This window comes from Hippocampus guttulatus, chromosome 8 (assembly GCF_054856545.1).
Source record: "Hippocampus guttulatus isolate MCC_2025c chromosome 8, RoL_Hgut_1.0, whole genome shotgun sequence".
NCBI lineage: Eukaryota > Metazoa > Chordata > Actinopteri > Syngnathiformes > Syngnathidae > Hippocampus > Hippocampus guttulatus.
In genome coordinates this window covers 10,897,639-10,913,336 of record NC_141268.1, presented here as the reverse complement: position 1 = coordinate 10,913,336, position 15,698 = coordinate 10,897,639, and the positions used below count along the sequence as shown (strand labels likewise).

Below are 15,698 nucleotides of genomic sequence, written 5' to 3'. Positions count from 1 at the left end.
CATGACGTAATGTCTTGTGCTCTGTTGATGAACTTTCTTGCATGAATAGGAAGTGGTCAGAAGAGATGGCAGAAACACTTGAGCGTCTCGTGCATGTCATTGTGTTTGTATCTTGTGACGTAAGGGTCTGCATGGGTTTCGTCGCATGAATTATTCGAATGGTGCACGCCACACCGAATGTATTATTCATGCAGTGCACTGGAGCTTTGAACTTGAACTGGGCTAACTTTGCCCTTGCAGGTATCGGGTATGAGGAGTTGATTCTGAAGCCATGTTTAGTTCAGCGCAACTATGTTTGTCGAGAAATCCCTCACTGCTGCATGTCTGCTACTAGTCTCAGCTTTTTCTTGTAACATAATGCAGGTATGCGTGAACAGATGTTAATTTATGACACAGGTGTCAAAGTCAAGGCCCAGGGGCCAGATCTGGCCCGCCACATCATTTTATGTGGCCCGCGAAAGCAAATCAAGCATGTCAAGTTCCATGATGCTTGCTAAAGTCTGAACCAAAATTTCAAATTGTCGTATGTAATCCACAATAACAGTCGTTATTCTTGACTTCTGATTTTAAAACTAGTTATCCATCAATTTGTTGTGTGCTGTATATGTAATATGTGGAGGTGATTAAACATTTACATGGTTTCCCAAAATTCATAACGGCCCTCCAAGGGAAACCGTAACTACGTGGTCCATGACAAAAAATGAGTTTGACCCCCCCTAATTTATGAGGTTGTGCCTGCAAAATTATGACCTTTTAATATTATTTTAAATCACATTAACTTTATGCACAGTTAGAACATTAGCGCTGCGCTTAAATGTCGGACAGTAAAAACTGGACTTCAATAGTGATCAATTAAAAATGCATCACACAAAAGTTAGGTCATAAAAACTGCAAAAATCAATGTTTTAAAATACACAGTGCAGAGATATTCTACTGTAAATACCAATAAACTGAATTGAAAAAGTGTGTTGTTCTAGATTAAAAAAAAATGTTTTTATTAATTTTACCGCGATTATTTTTGGAGTAATGTATTCGTATTGATTGATTATGTATCGCCATACGTACATTGTTCCTCAGTAACCTACACTAATGCAATAGTAAAGTTATGAATGAAGCTGAATATTTGCATGAAAAACACTCCCAGGCCATAAATATGAAGGAATCAAATGAAAAAGCGTATGTGCGTTAACTGATCGTGCCTTCTTGTGCCGCATGAACATGTCTTCCGATGCCACCCGGCAAACTCACTGCTGTCCGTCACCCCGGATCGTCATATGTTGGCGCTGTCGTTAACTGAGGACCCCCCTTGTATGCGCCTTGTATCGGCGTTGTGGCTGGGGGAAAGAAATTTGGAATTCTGTCTCTTGAGCCATGTTGTCCCGCCTTCGCAGAAGAGAAGCCATATCGACGTCTCTGTAGCTGCTTCTCAAAACAGACAGATCGGGGTTCAGTTTTGCTTTGCCCTCCAGGCACGAGGATGATTGACTGACTGTGAGGCTCTTAATGTTCTGTCGGGTAACATTGAAAGCATCCTCTGGTTTCCATTGGCATTTCACCGCAGCGCGATTGACGGCATCACACAACGAGCCTGTCATTATCATCCCTCCTGTGGTATAATTGCCTTTAGTGTTGAACAAGCGGCTCCTATCTCGTGTGCTTGGGGGTCTCCGGCTCACTCGCCGTCACTCTCCACTCATCTCCCACGTCCGTTAAAGCGAGCGGAGAATACTGCGTATGTTTTTTAAGCATGGCCATCTGTCAATAGCACTCCCAACTAAGTGGAGTGGAGGTGTGTGCAGGGCCGTTTTATTTATTTAATTTTTTGGGGGGGGGGTGCTTTTGTTGCTCTGCAAGGCCCCCGTGGCTACTTCATCCCACCTCTCCATCCCAACGAGACAGCTGACTGGAGCTCACTCTTATCCGTCGTGGAGTAGCTTGTAAGCGTGTAATGCGTTAACTTTGGGATGATGATCTGCATAATTTATTTCCTGCCCCCAGAGGGGCCTGCTCGAGCATTAATTAATATCAGGCTCCTGCCAGGATCCCAGTGTGGGACTCCTCAAGGCTCCTGGTTTTGGCACATGTGGAACTTGATATGCTATCGTAGTAGATCCCACTTTTTTGAGAGAGACTTTAACCCATGCTTACTTTTAATTCTCCATGCATGCGTAGTATGGTCCAGGTCAATTTTGACCCGGCGAAAAATATCCTCATAATTGTTTGATTATAATTATAATAAGAATAACCTGTCTCGCAGTAATCCTGTAACTGGTTGAGTAAAACTGTGCAAACATGGTGAGAACCAAGACATTTAGCAAGAATTTCAAACTCTCCCTTGCAAACACCGTGCCCACCGTACTCTAAATACACCCATATAAATTACATCGGGTTGAGTGAACGCTGGCGCGTTTTGGCTGCCGCTGCTCAACCCGTATTGTTTTGTGTTTTTTGTTATTGTAAAGTGTCCTTGGGTGTCTTGAAAGGCGCTTATAAATAAAATCTATTATTATTATTATTATTATCACCTGAACTCTTATTGTTTCGAGATTCTCCCATGACCCCTCAAAGGGTAATGGGCATGTTTGTGCGGGGACGCCCGCAAAATTTGTAGAACAATATAGACATGAAGTATCCCACCACACCCATTGACCTTATGTGTATGTGAAGAGTGAAAGCAGGTAGCATACCTCTCTATGACAGCTTCTAAGTCCAAACCGCAAAAATACAAGCCAATGTGTTACTGCAAACTTGTTCTTTCTTGTTTTCTGTTTTTCTATGTCTACTCACCTTCTCCACCTGTCTCTCTCTGTGTTTGCCCCCACAGAACTCGATACGGCACAATCTGTCATTGAACAAGTGTTTTCTCAAAGTGCCTCGCTCTAAAGATGACCCCGGAAAGGTGAGATTGAAACATTTAAGCTAATGCACCAATGAACACATTAACGTACGTTCATGCTTTTCTGACAATGTTATTTTTTGCAAAATTAAGGCTTTCTCCATGGAATATAACAGCTTCCGTTCTCGTAACCATCCGACTTCTCTCCTCGCAAAATAGTTTCTCTCTTCATATTAAGATCTTTCTCTCTCGACCTTATTTTCTAATCTGTAGTGCTAAAACCTATTTGTTCCCGCTGTTGATATCCTTGAGGATCAATAAAGTATCTACATAACCTAACTAAATATAACCTGTGTCACAATGCAATAAAGAATACAACTCAAGGCGCATGTTTGATATGTATCAACAGCTGGCAGTAGTCAACCGTTTTTTTTTTGCACAACTTGTCTCTTTCGGAAAAATGTTAACTTTGAATCCCTGCCAGAACCTTGACAGGAGAGAAATGCATGGCACACTCTTAATCTATTAGGAACCTTTCTCCCCCGCAGGATTGCATTTCATATGTAAGGAGAGATGTTTTCTTCTTTTATTATTGTGCGAGCTCAGACAGCAGATGAGGGTGAGATGAGAAAAAGTCAGACTGGTGGAGACCGAGTCAAAACAGGGTTTAAGTAAGGTCGTTTCCAAAATTGTTGCTTTCCCCCAAGCATTCAGCACCAATCTCCTACTTCACTCATTTTTCTTGATACTGTTAGTTTGACATTTGAATCTCAGCGGGACCACCTACTGTTGGGTTTGCCGGCCCCTTTACGTTGCTGTCTCTTGTGACATCAAGCTGATAATTAGCCCTCATGCGCTGAGGTGGCTCATGACGGTGCAGCCACTATATTTAGTCCCGCATTGTGCATGCTGTAGGTCTAATCGTATGAATCCTAACCTACATTTCAGCCCGGCGCTATCTGAGCGTTTGCTACACATGCTGGGGAGAAAGAAAAAAAAAAACAGGCACAAATAATTACCCTCTCTTCACACACACACACACACACACACACACACACACACACACACACACACACACACACACACACACACACACACACACACACACACACACACACACACACGTGCATGGAGAGCTACGCCTGGCTGTGTACTAGAGGATGGGGACTGAATGCTAATTTCGTGTTTTGCTGTAATCCTCTGATATTGACACTCCTGGGAGCTGCTCCACTAAATACAAAATAATCTATTGCTGTATGGATCCCATTCCAGATGCACGGCCAACGTGCTCGCATCCTTAATGTTTAATTTGGAATTTTCCTCACTCCCTTCCCCAGCCCCCCCCCCCCCCTCCCTTCCCCCCTCGTACACAAGACAACTTCAAAGAGGCGGTAGCTGCTCTTGATATGTTGCATCAATATTGTACTGTGGCAGGAATATGAAAACTGCTGCTCGGATGAGATAGGAGAGGCGAAGTCTGCCTCTGTGAGTCTAAGAGATGCTCAGGATTAAATAGCGCTCGTTATTGTGCAAAAACACCACCTGACTGCATAGAAATCAGCAATTGTTAAGACTGCGGTCAATTGTGTGCTATAGAGGTGAAACCGTTTGCAAATCTAAAATGACATCTTTTACTCGATCGATGGGATTTCCCATATATTTGCAAAAAAATGTTTTTTTTCCCCATGTGTTGCTTGTCAAATTTTCTGAAGGCTGAAGCAACATTTGGGAACAGTGCAATAGTCCTGCTTACTACTTTACAGATGCACTGTAAATAAATACAAATATTTGACAGAAAAAAAATTAATGTTTTCAATTCAAATAGATTTGAGTCAATGAATATACAAAGACATCAACATGGACAACAAAATTCAATCAAAACATTTCAAGCTTCATTTAAAATGGAGAACATTTACAAGGCGTTAACTCGTAAATGTACCGGTAACTCTCCTCTATTCAAGCTTTTAAACAACTTATAAACTCTAGTTGTTCCTGCTTGAAGGTCCAAACTGAGCTCTTTCTGTGACTCGAGGGCTCAAATCTGAGAAGTTATTAATCCCCCGTTTGTCCATGACCGTACACAGATTCGGAGGAATTGATTATTGTAAAATGATGATTGCTGATGACTCAATTGAGTCAAAATGACTTGGAATTTGATTACATGATTTTGCTGTCGTAAGAGTCTGACTGTTTACCAGATTTAATATTGCTTTTTTTACCTAACATAAAACTGGTAGACAGTAGTGCACGTAGTGCTATATTAGTGATGCGAAATTCCATCCGTTTTTTAAAATTCGGAATATTACCTCTTCTTGTAACGTTTCAACTTTTTCTCGCTTGTTATATTGCAATGTAATTGTCATATTACGATATCGTTTGTGCAAATCCAAACAGATTCTGCAATGAAAAAGACTTACCTCAATTATATGTTAATTATTGTACTATTGCACTGTTATTTCGGCCGATTTTGTTTGTTTATTTATTTATTTGCCTTGGTATATTAAAACCTTGTTCTCCAAAAGTTATCCATTTTTCCTTGTAATGGAACACAGGAAAGCATCCATGATTGTTGGATTATCTTATTTTAGCCAAATTTCAACTAGTTTATCCCCAATACTAGTTTACATCTTAAAAAATGTTTCTCGCCACATTGCGCAGCTTTGTACTATATAAAAGTTATATAAAAGTTCAACTTTTGGCTTTGACTCAAAAAACTAAACAATCTTTTTTTTTCCACAGAGCGACATTAATTAATATCACAGTGTGAAATCTGCCAAATTACGTTTTCAGTGTCATTCTACTCATTTTGTCTCGAAAGATATCTTACTTGAAAAATAGATGGTTTTTTCCCCCCTCATAAGATAAGTTAAGTATACTATCCATCAACAATAAGTTGAGTATACATCGTTTCATAATAGCACACCGTCATTTCTGCAAAATTCAAAAACATTTTTCTTGTTATATTACAAACTCATTCTGGCAAAATAATCGACTTTACCTCATTGTGGAACGCCAGTTTTACTAACACTCGAAATCTTCCGATTACATTTTTTTCATTGAAGTTTGTATATTCTATGAAAAGAAGCTGTTTTTGCAGGTAGAATGCATGTTTTATGATAAGGCTGCCGTTTTGTGAAGGCTGAAGAGAATCTGGTGGCTTGCGCTGTGTTCCTGTGGACCCAACGTTATGTTGCAGAATATTTGTGAATAATTTAATGGCTTTTTATATGTTTTTCTCTTTTCCTGCCAACTCTCTGGGGGTGGGGAGAGAAGAAAAAAATGCAGCAACTCTCTCTCTCTCTCTCTCTCTCTCTCTCTCTTCCCACGAGGGTTAACTTTAAGTGTTCTTCCCCACACTAATTAAAAGCAATGGAACCAGGCTTTGTCTGTACAACTCCTGTTTTTGAAACATGTGCGTTATAAGACATGGAGTAACTGCGGTGACAACACGCCTCACCTTTATCAATGATGTAGAATTTCTAATGAGGCTGCTGCATTTTTATCTCCCTTGTATTCCAGCCCACCCCTCCCCTCCTTCTCAGCTTGATTGCGCGTGTGAATTATTCTCAACCCCTCTGAGGAGCCGTTAATTGACCCCAAAGCTTGGCGCACATTAAAACATATCATTTCACATCCACACATCCCGCCCACCCCTGATGAATATAGGCCAAGCGTGGCTTTTCATTTGAACAATTGCAGCCGCGCCGAAGTACGTGAATTGTGAAATAAGATTTTTTTTTCCCCCCTTTAACAAGGGCAGACCATTGTGTACGGCGCTATTATTTTATGGATACTCACTCGGCTTTTCTGGTGGACGCATCAGTTATTCTCTCTGCCGGGGAAGTCATTTTTAAAAGGTCCAGATCTCACTTTCTCTTGACAATTGAGATTTTTTTTCTTATCATTAAATATGAAGTGTAAATTCAAAAACTCGCATGGCCTTAGGTGAAAAAAAAAAGTATTTTTGTGTGTTTTTTCTTATTTTGTAAGTGTATGCTGCCTTGTTTTGGACTTGGAGGAATAACGCCATCGGAAAAAAAAATATGAAATTGAAAAGATAAATAATGCAGGCTCGGGCCGTAGAATAGCATCCACAAAAATTCCCATCCCACCCTCCTCCAGTCAGCCTGCACTGTTCTCTCCTTCATTAGCCTCTCTCGCCTCGGCCAGAGCGGCTCTTCCTCATTTCCCGGCCTGAGAGCCACCTTGGCAATGGTGCCGTGCTCACCTGAGGCAGAGGAAGTGATGATTCAAGGAAGAGCTTAGCGGCAGCTGCCTCTCGCTAGCCTCCAGTGGTGGTACCCGAGTCTTTCTTTACTGACATAAACCCACCCATGTTCCACACAAGCAGACATAACGAATGTCGATTTTGGCGTTTATGCTCTCCAAAAAAGTGACGTGGCGCTAGTCAATTAAAATGTAAATGTGTCTTTGTAATCAAAGAAAAATTCCGAATGTGCTCAATAGCATGGTGAGTTCCTAAATTGTGAGAGCACCCCAAACGCACCGTATGACATGAATGTGATTTTGCTCTGTCTGAGTGGGCCATAAACCGTTTAATGAGACCTCAGTTGGAGTTTACTCTGAAACTAAGCACTGAAAAAAAAGGATGACACTACTCATAAAAAGTTAGGGATGTTTGGTTTTCAGATGAAATTTATGGGAACAGTTCACACGACAGTAATATCATATGTAAGAAAGATATTTAAGTAGAAGGATGCTCTGGTGATTTCCTCACCACAACAATTCCTTGAAACAAAAGTTAACAACAATGGTGGGTACACCACAACAAAAAATGTAAACGTCTCAGTAACTTGTCATGTGCCCTTGAGCATCAATTACAGCTTGACGACGATGTCTCATGCTTTTCACACGTCGACTCATTGTCTGCTGAGGCACGGCAGCTCTCAGGTCATTGAGTTTCTGGGGTGCAGAATTTCGAGCCTCTACACGGCGACTCAGCTGATCCCACAGGTTTTCAATACGATTCAGGGCTGCGGAAAGTGCAGGCCGTTCCATTTGAGGTACACCAGTCTCCCACAGCTATTCCCTGATAATGCGACCCCGATGAGCTGGAGCATTTGTCGTCCATGAAGATGAAATTAGGCCCGTGTTGTACATGTACGGGCACAATCATTGGATTAATCATGTTATTCAGGTAGTATGGGCTTGTCACTGGTCGCTCATTCTTCGTAATTGCTCCCTGGCCAATGCAAGACGATGCCGCCTGTGCTTGGTGGCGTGGCCAGGTACCCTTGCAGGTTGTCTAGCAAGCAGACCATGCTGGTGTTAACGGTTTCGAATGGTCTGACGTGATACTTGGGTGCCTCTCACCTCCCTTAAACGTGCCTGGTGTTAAGTGGCATTCATCATCCGGTTTCTCTGGGCATTGTTCACAATGTAGCGGTCATCAGCATGGGATGTGGCCACTGGACGTCCACTTCTGCAGCTTTCTGTTACTCTTTCAATCTCTCTGTATCTCTGTTGCAACCTGCTGATGACACGCTGTGACACTCTAAGCTCGAGGGCCACTTCTGTCTGAGAAGGTCCTTTTTGAGGCATCACGGGCATCACGGGCCTGTTGGTCCATTGTTGGGTGTCGTCTTAGTCTCATGATGTCAAAATGTGAACAGCATGATGAGGACGGCTGTTTAAACACCAGCTCTAATTGAACTAGGACATTTATTGGTCGATTCAAGGATCAAACACATGAATTTTTCCGTTAAGCTTCACGTTAGAAAACAGCACCTTGTAAAAAAAGTACTGAAACATTTAACAATTGGACATGTGCATTCAAAGGTTTTTAAGAAAGGGTCACATTCAGTTCACTTGTAAAGGTTTGAATGCATTTTAGGCTTGTCCTGAAGTTTCACCTGAAAGCCAAATATCCCTAACCTTTTGTGAGTAATGCATTTATAAATACAAGACATTTTTATTTTAGAGATCTCGTCAGTGCTAATGCTAGCAGTCAATGTAGAATCCCATTGACGGGTTACTAGAAAATTAGCATTAAGTTCCTCATATAATGAACATTCACACACAAATGCTCTCAGACAGGTCAATATAACTACAATACTTAAAAGAAAATATTCTTCCTAAGCTGTGAAAAAAATGAATTACGACTTATTTCCTCTACTCTTACTGTAATCATGTACTCCAAGCATGCACAGTACCACACTGCCTTCTAAAGGCCAAGACGCACACAGCGAGAACAGCCGGGATTTATTTGTATGTATTTATCTATTTTAATCACTAAATTTTAAAATATATTCTTAGTTTTACTTGGTTCATAATTTTTGTTTTGGTTGTTCTTTTAAATTAGATTTAAAGTTGAGTGGTATGAGTTGAATAAACACGTTTTGAAACCAGTGAATCATCGTTTTTATTAATCGTGATTTTATTATCAATCCAAATACTCGTGATTATTAATAATAACATAATCGCTCAGCCCTAGCTTGGTGTTCTTGAGACACATCAGAGAGGAGAATTTTTCTTTTCATTTTTTTTTTTTTAAATGTGCTGACAGTGCTCTCCTTCCCCCACAGGGCTCTTACTGGGCTATTGACACCAACCCAAAAGAGGACGCCTTGCCAACACGGCCCAAGAAGAGGCCACGGTCCGGAGAGCGGGTGAGTGTGATGCGGGGGGAAAAACAAAAAACTCTTCATCATCATGTACTCTACGCCAGTGTTCCCTACATTTATTGAGTCGAGCCACAGATCACACAATAAAAACATCTCATGTCACAACACCACATGTACCAGTAACAAAAAGCACCGCTTTATTTGAATAGCATAATTACAAGTACAGCATTTAAAATGCATGAAAACACAAAAGGGTTAAACAGTTAAACCAATGAAGAAGAAGTGCATGCCATCCGTCTGGTGCACTTAGGCGGAACAGAGAGAAAGTTCTAAGTTCCTTTACATAAATGACCAGACGACTCAGTACAACTCTTGCATGCTAACCCAATTAAACACCTCCGGTTGGATATGTAGTGTACAAGTAAAGGAGTTCCCTTCCTTTTGGCATGCTATTGCGCCAGTGTTAGGCATCGCACTCAAGTCACAATCAGGCAAGTAAAATATTAATGGACTATGGCAATAATGAGCCCACTAAAATGATAAAGTAGTCCAAAGAGGTTGGTCCACGGTAATGCACGCACTGCAAGAGAGCATTAGTTTGTCCCACTTACGTTGTATGAAGATTGAATGGAGGTGAATGTGAATCGAGGTGAATGTAACTATCAACGATACTGATTTGGGGTAGCATCGAATGCAAATAAGCATTGCCAATGCACTGCTGGAGGGGCAGTTGTGCACATTACACTACATTAAAATGGCCACAAAAACAGTTACTCCTTGTTTTTCTTCTTTTAAATAAATAAATAAAAATCGATGAAGTATTGTGAAACATTAATCAGCCTATCCCTACTAAGTCACTGTGTTTAAAAAGGCATTTTGTTGAATCGATATATTGACAAGTTTATTTGACTTTCATAGTTGCGTTTAAAAATAAATTAACTTATAATTATAATTGAGTTTTTTTCTTATTTTAAACACTAAAAAGGGGGAAAGAGAAAATAAAAGAAAAAACCCCCCAATTCAGTATACATTGATACAGACTAATATGAAATACTTACATCGTGATCTACTTATCAGTCCTGTCGCCCAGCATAACCATCTGCAAAACTGCAAATTGCTTTTGAGTTCACTGCCCATACAGCACTTGGATCCCACATTTCTGCTCATTCAAAGCACAATAATAAATCAAATTTTTAAATAACAGTGGCACATCGAAGCCTCCCTCTTGCACATACATCCATTTTGCCGTTAAGATCCATCCTGAGCTCACATATTGGCTCGCATTAGATTGCAAGTAGACCTAATGAAGTGTCCTGTGACTGTATATAGCAAGTATTCTTTTCCTTCTGTCTCTTCAGTTTCCTTTCTGCTTCTCACAGTCTTTCTCCATCGTTCTTCTCCCCACACACGCACACGCACACACACACACACACACACTCACATAGACTTTATGTGACTGCCTCGCTATTCTGTCATGAAGCGGGCACATTATTAATAAACGGTACCCCAGGTGGCCTTTAGACACGTTATAACCTGACCATCCCTCTTTTATATAAAAAAAAAAAAATTAATGAACACATTTAATGCAGAGCACTACTCTGAGCTTTTGGGTTTTTAAATTAGGGATGGTCCAGTGTTACACACAGGCTTTTCGTGAAGTTGCTCACATGTGATCTGGCCTCCGGGCATCCCAGCGCTGCGGCCTCGGGAAGGCTTCCCTCACCATGTGGCTGACCGCAGTCCACTGGGAAGGGGAGGTTCCGCCAAGCCGGATTTTCGGGGGTAGATTTGTGCACATGCTACTCCCATTGTCTCCACCACACATTATTCTTTTATTTAAAAAAGATGTATTTTATAAATATTAACATTTTTTTTATTGTCTAGCAATCATCTATATTACATGTGCAAATACATGTGCCGGGCACATTTTGACACATTAAAAAATCAATTCGAAAAAGTTTCCAAACTATGTTGATCGCAGAGGAATTGTCGTATTTTTAATATAACACATTTCCCCGCCACACGTTGACGTGGAAAATGTTTTGTACTTCTCAACATTATTTAGTCATGCAAACTTTATTTTCTTCGATTGACTGGCAACCAGTTCAGTGTGTAACACGCCTCTTGCCCAAAGACGGCTGGGATATGCGCCACCCGTGACCCCGGTGATGTTTAGCGGTACAGAGAATGGAGAGAAGGATATATTTTTATTTTAAAAACTAATTAAATGAAACACTAACACATATTGTAGGCATGTATTTATTTGTATGATTTTTGTCACTGTTTAATTTAATGAGAGAGAGAGATTGATCCTCGATATATTTTATTGTTGTATTTAGTTGACAAATCATAAATCCAAATATATGTCCTTGTAGCATGTTAATAGAGTTTTACAAATACATGTTGAAAAACATATTCTTAATATATTTTCATAAGTGGTAGTTTTCTATAAAAAAATTTGATTCAGTATATACAAATACATTTTGACAATATCAATATTTTTCCATTTGAATATACTGTATATGCTCCGGTTTCCTCCCACATTCCAAAAACATGCATGGCAGGCTGATTGGACACTCTAAATTGTCCCTAGGTGTGAGTGTGGGCGTGGATGGTTGTTCGTGTCTGTGTGCCCTGCGATTGTCTGGCAACCGGTTCAGGGTGTCCCCCGCCTACTGCCCGGAGACGGCTGGGATTGGCTCCAGCACCCCCCGCGACCCTAGTGAGGATCAAGCGGATCGGAAAATGAATGGATGGATATACTGTATATATGATTTCTGTATTTGTCTTTCAATCTTATTTAGGAATAAATTTCATCTAAGAAAAAAATTAGAATACATTTGTAATTATAATAGTACTATGCCTAAATACAAATATTGTAAATAATTTGGTCATGTTATCACTAATTTTTATTTAATTAGAATATTCAATAAAATATCCTTAATGTTTATCAATTGCACAAATACAAATTCAATTTATTCTTCATATTGCAGCATGTACAGTATATGCTACGTATGCTACATACAAGCACAGCAGAGACGCCTCTGCTGTGCTTGTATGTAGGCACGGCACAAAAGAAAGTGACGCGTGTCGGTTCTGTCGTCCCTTCCCTCCCTCGTCGAACAAGGAATTCCATTAAGAGTCTCAGACGGCACGAGTGGGAGTTTGGGAAATCTCATTTAGTGTTTATCATGAATTAAAAATGGTATTGTTGGCAGCCAATCCTCTTAGCGTAAGCACTTTTTCGGAGAGAGACTGCCGCGGCGGAGTTATCTTTGACGACAGCACACACAGCGGGCACGCATGGTGCGCTTCATGACGACGATGATGATGTGCGTTTCTTCGGTGGGAGGCGAGGTTGGGGATGAAAGCCATCTCTTGTCCTCCCGCGAAGATGCACGCTTGAAATGTGACCTAAATAAAAGGTACGGTCTTCATTTTGCGGCAGGATGCGAACAAAGGCCAAAAAATATCAACCTGCTTGTGTTTAATAATTGGATTAGGTTGGGTTTTATTTATTTCTTCCCTCTCTCTGTCTCCGCATCCCACGTCCAATCCACCCCCCACAGGCTTCAACGCCATACAGCCTGGAGTCGGAGTCTTTGGGGATGGAGTGTATGATCTCTGGAAGTGCCTCTCCAACGCTGGCAATCAACACTGTGACTAACAAGGTACTACAGGCGGCCCTCCAGCCTCCAGCTCCCCCAACACGCACCTGGCTACGTGGCTGCACCCTGACCCCGCCCACTTCGTCAACCTCCTACTGAACAGTTTCCCCGTGGAGAGAGAAGCACTCCACACACGCACACCCTCACATGCCTAAAGCTTATCCACAACCCACACCAAAATACACAAGGAGGTGCACGTCGGAAACTCATTCTTGCACAACTGGCTCCTGTTGTTGAGCTCGGCAACATGATGCCCGCATGGGTGCTTGCAACATAAAACCTGGCCATCTGATATACTGTACACTACACACACACACCTGTTCACATCTGTTCACATTTAAGTTATTCCCACACAGCGGACCTGCTAAGGCATGGTATCAGACTAAAGGCCCGCAGGCCCAGTCCTTGACGTCGTCATACCGAGAAACCTTTCTAGATTTTGTCTACTCATCTGTAAAAATACAACTATTGCAACGATTGAACATTTTTAAATCAATTACGCAACCGATTACTTCATCGATTAGTCGGACAAAAATTGTTTTGGATTTGTTAAACAAACACATGGAGCACATTGGAGATTTTATACAGTATTTGTCTATTCTACACTGTGACTGAGTGTGTGTGGGTGTGGCTTTAAAAGAAAGGCCTGGCCTGGTGAATGATGTGGAAGTCAGCGAATGACAGTGTAGGGTTGGCTCTCTTGATTGAGTAATCGTCTGCAGATTGTTGATAGCCTGAGCCTCGTTTTTGGCCGCAGCGGCTCATAAACGAACGTGCTTATCCAGTGATTTTGTTTCCGTTTGTTCATTAAAGCGATTGAAAGTGCACAATACCTTCTTCCAAGCAGCTATAGACTACCAGTATATTGAATTAGCTAACATTAAGGGTGTGAATCTCTCCAATAAAAGACAATTTGATATGTATCGTGATACCTGGGGTGCGATATGATTAAAGGACGGGTTATTTTTGAAGTGGAACGATTCAATTCGTGTTGATTTAGTGGGATTACAATTCCATTCGACGTGGTACGGCTCAGTTATAGAGAGTATGATGAATGAATTTCTTGTTGTGAATTTACCGTATGAATGTGACCCGAGTGAGGAGAAGCAGTTTAGAATATGGATGGTTGGGTGTATTTGTCAGTACATTGAAAAAAAGTCCTTCACTTTTGGCCGCACATGAAAAAGTAATTACAATGGAACCAAAGGACGTTTATTTTTCGGTGTAAATTTGTTTAAATGTGTTATTCCCTTCAAGGATAGCTCTCTCCAGTCAAAGATGAATTGATACATATCTCTAAAGTGGAACGATTCGATTCAATACACTCACATCTTTTTAATCAAAACTGATGTTCCGATTCAAATTTTTATTTTTTTTTGGCTACACGCCTAGCTAACACCATGTACATTGTACATTACAATCGTAAACGTGATGTTGTGTTGAATTTGTTGGTTCTGTTTTTCCCAGACACGCTGCACTTCATCTTTAAATCTCTAAGTGTCAAATGGTTAAACAAATGTGGACATTGTCTGCGATATACGCGCTCTTTCCTTCATGCTTGCTCCCATCGCGCCAACATATTTCTTCTTGACTAGGCCCTGGAGGCTAACCCAGCTGACATTAGATGAAAGGCGGGGATTTGAAGTCTCGTGGAAGTACCGGTAGTTAACCGAGGATTGTATGGGGGGAACGGATTGGCAACACCAAGGTGGTCGCACGACAAAATAAATAAATGGCATTAAAATATTATGACACGTTGGATATACCACACCGTTGTGTGGGCACAAACTAGATGAAATAAGGTTGCACTTTTTATTCGGTTAAAAAAAAAAAACGCTTTGGACTCCTCGCACATCCGGGAGTAATGCTGCGGGGAAGGTGAGCTGTTTTGCCGCGAGTGTCCCATTCACTCTGAAATTGAAATAGGCTTTTTAACCTTAAGCTCTCATCCTCCGGGCCCAATGGGGGCAGCTCTCAGGAGTACTTTTAAAAAGCCTGCAACAGTCACTTATTCATTTGCAAGCGAGCATTACCCAAAAAAAGAAGAGCGTACAAGCATGCAATCCTGTGTGTGAATATGCTTGTGCGACAGGGGCCTCTTAAGCTCCTGAGTTGTGCGGCGAAGGGCACGGTGTCAGCGTGTGTTGTAACTTGTGCGCGCATGCACACAGAGTATGTTAGCAAGGGCTTCCACTTGTTTTGACAAGCACCACACATAAGCATACATGCACTTTTTCATGAATCTGTCTTCTTGTTGCGCCCTCATGACAGTTAAGATTCCCGGCCATCTGTCCTTCAGATGGCTGGACTGCCAAAGCTTAACTCTAAACAAGATTAATTATCCTAAATCACGTCAAGATATGCTTGCTCTTTGTCTGGCAAGATATTTCCTCTTACACGGCAAATTTTGTCGTATTCTGCTAGCTCAGAGTATTTTTTATTCAAGGTATTTATTATTATTGAGAGGTTGTTACTGGTTCTGAGCAAGTTCAGCTTAAAATTTTTAAAATGCCATATTTCTATGGTATTAATAGTGTAATATTATGGCAGTGGTGTAGGTTTGCCAAGTCAAATGTTTCAATTCTGTTGGCAGATTTGACCTAAAGTTCC

At 41.1% G+C, this 15,698-nt stretch overlaps 1 protein-coding gene across 1 annotated transcript in view; it reads left to right on the top strand.

Moving 5' to 3' along the window:
- Positions 1 to 15,698, top strand: part of foxj3 (forkhead box J3) — a 108,930-nt gene that overhangs the window by 70,891 nt on the left and 22,341 nt on the right. Inside the window, exons 3-5 of the mRNA XM_086118457.1 lie at positions 2,825 to 2,899; positions 9,382 to 9,465; positions 12,990 to 13,091. Coding sequence (XP_085974583.1) covers positions 2,825 to 2,899; positions 9,382 to 9,465; positions 12,990 to 13,091 — 261 coding nt within the window. The remainder of the gene's footprint in view (positions 1 to 2,824; positions 2,900 to 9,381; positions 9,466 to 12,989; positions 13,092 to 15,698) is intronic.